The following is a 1989-nucleotide window of genomic DNA, read 5'->3' as shown; positions in this document are numbered from 1 at the left end:
CAAAAACTTCCCCAGTTCAGAACTGTAGCTGAATCGCAGCGAAGGTGAAGGGCAGGTTTGTCCCGGCTGGGGGTAACGGGGAGGCTGCTGAGGACAGGCTCGGGCTGGAATCGCTTGCAGGAACGCCCTCGGTATGTGCCCCAGCTGAACACTCCGTTTGCTCCTTATGCAACCTCTGCCAGGGATTTCATAACTCCAGCTGTTGATACAAGGAGGGGAGCTGGGTTCCCTCAAGGAAAACACCCGTGGTGGGGTCGGGAAGGGACTCTGTGGATGTGCCAGGCTGTGCTCTGGGCAGGCGGTTGTGTTCAAGGGAATTATTTTAGCTTTGCACAGAGCTCTTGGAGCTCTGGACTTAATCCATGTGCAGCTCTGCAAGCGCCAGCCACTATTCCTAGTGCAGTGTGAAGGGTTGTGTGTCCAGTCTCTCCAGAAGTCACCCTTGCAGCTTTCTGGGGTGTAGGTGTGGGTCAAGGTGGTTGCTGACAGTTGCCTCTCTGCTCACAGGTTTAGATCTGCACAAGAACCAAGATCAGGAACCATGGCATCCATCCCATCCAGCGGCTCGCTCATGGCCACGCACAACTACCGCAGAAGTAAGGGCAAACTGGGGACTGGGGTGGGCTTGGGATGGTGGGTGAGCAAGTGGGGGGCTCTGCCAGGTGTCTCCAGCAGAAATGGAGCTGAGCTCAGGTGTCTACCAGCTGATGAGGGGTCAAGATTCTCCTTCCTTTGTTACTGAAGTTGGAGGGAAAGGCAGGTGATGGCTTCTCCTCAGACTGTTGCTGTGGAAATGAGCTGCAAAACCAGTCTGTGCAATGGTAGCTACTGGTACCTCCCCCGGGAGAGACTTTCTGGTTTAATGGATTGCCTAAACCAGAGGGAATTAAAGGATTCCCCCTGAGCTGAAACAAGCCACAGGCTTGTAGCAGCTGGACTAAAACTGCGTGGATTATACACAGGAATCTGCATCCCCTTGGCCTCAAGTCATCTGCAGATGCTTCCCAAAACCACTAAATTATGTCCTTGGGGTTGCAGGTGTTCTGCAGAGCTGTTTAGGTGGTTTTGTGCTCCCTCCTCTTGGAATCTCACCAGTATTCCCTTGCTAGGGGTTTTTATTGACCTGGCACTAAAGCTGGGCAAGTACTGGAGTTATTGATGAGACTGAGCTGTGTCACCCAGGGACAGCCACAGCAAAGCTGTGCTTTGTTTCTCATGGCATGTCCAAGGGTCAGTGTTGGCTCTGATGGCCCTGATTTCTCCACAGGGCGCCTGAGCTCAACATCCAGCAACAGCTCCTGTGGCAGCTCGGAGTACTCTGGGGAGGTCATCCCCCACCCCCCGGGTAAGTGCCACTCGTTCCCTCGTTCAGGGTCGTGGGAGGACTCTGCTCCCAGTCCCTCCACTGCAAATCTTACTGGAGGTGACCCATCTGCTCCTATGGGATGAGACTGGGGTGGCTGCAGGGCTGTCCAGGTTGCGCTGACCTGGACTCACCCTGACATGTGCTGTCCTCCAGGTCTGCCCAAGTCTGACCCCGGCCACTCTTCTTTGGGAAGACGACCCACCCAGCCATGACAACCGTGTCAGAGTCCCCAGAGAGGTGAGTGCTTTGAGATGATGTGGGGGAGCACCAATGCAGCACCCAGGGCAGCTGGGGACATCCTGCCCAGGGCACCCACCCATTTGCCGCAGGAATAAACGCAGAGCAATAATGCCACACAACAATGGCCTGACCCCCTCTCTGCTCTGTCTTGCAGCTTGGGAACTCTGCGTGTGACCACAGGACCAATGGCCTGTGGCCTGGTGCCATCCCCAGGAGCAGGACGGAGGCGCCATGCCAGCGAGCCCAGCTCTGGGCCTTCGGTGTGAGCGGATCGGCGGCTGCTCCGCACTCGGCGGGCACAGCCCCTTCCCCCGTAGAGTAGTTGGCTGCTCCAAGGCCAGGTTGCTGCCTTGTGATGGACAAGTGCAGCAACCCCCCCGATG

The 1989-nt window shown here is 56.6% G+C and overlaps 1 protein-coding gene across 1 annotated transcript; it reads left to right on the top strand.

The window, feature by feature from the left end:
- Positions 1–541: 541 nt before the first annotated feature.
- Positions 542–1872, top strand: PPDPF (pancreatic progenitor cell differentiation and proliferation factor). The gene is given in 5 exon segments (XM_009074196.1): positions 542–596; positions 1268–1345; positions 1520–1540; positions 1543–1603; positions 1761–1872. Coding segments are annotated over 5 exon segments (327 nt in total).
- Positions 1873–1989: the final 117 nt, after the last annotated feature.

This window comes from Acanthisitta chloris, unplaced genomic scaffold (assembly GCF_000695815.1).
Source record: "Acanthisitta chloris isolate BGI_N310 unplaced genomic scaffold, ASM69581v1 scaffold35844, whole genome shotgun sequence".
NCBI classification, from domain to species: Eukaryota; Metazoa; Chordata; class Aves; order Passeriformes; family Acanthisittidae; genus Acanthisitta; species Acanthisitta chloris.
The sequence above is the reverse complement of the archived record's forward strand: the minus strand, read 5'-3'. Positions and strand labels throughout refer to the sequence as shown.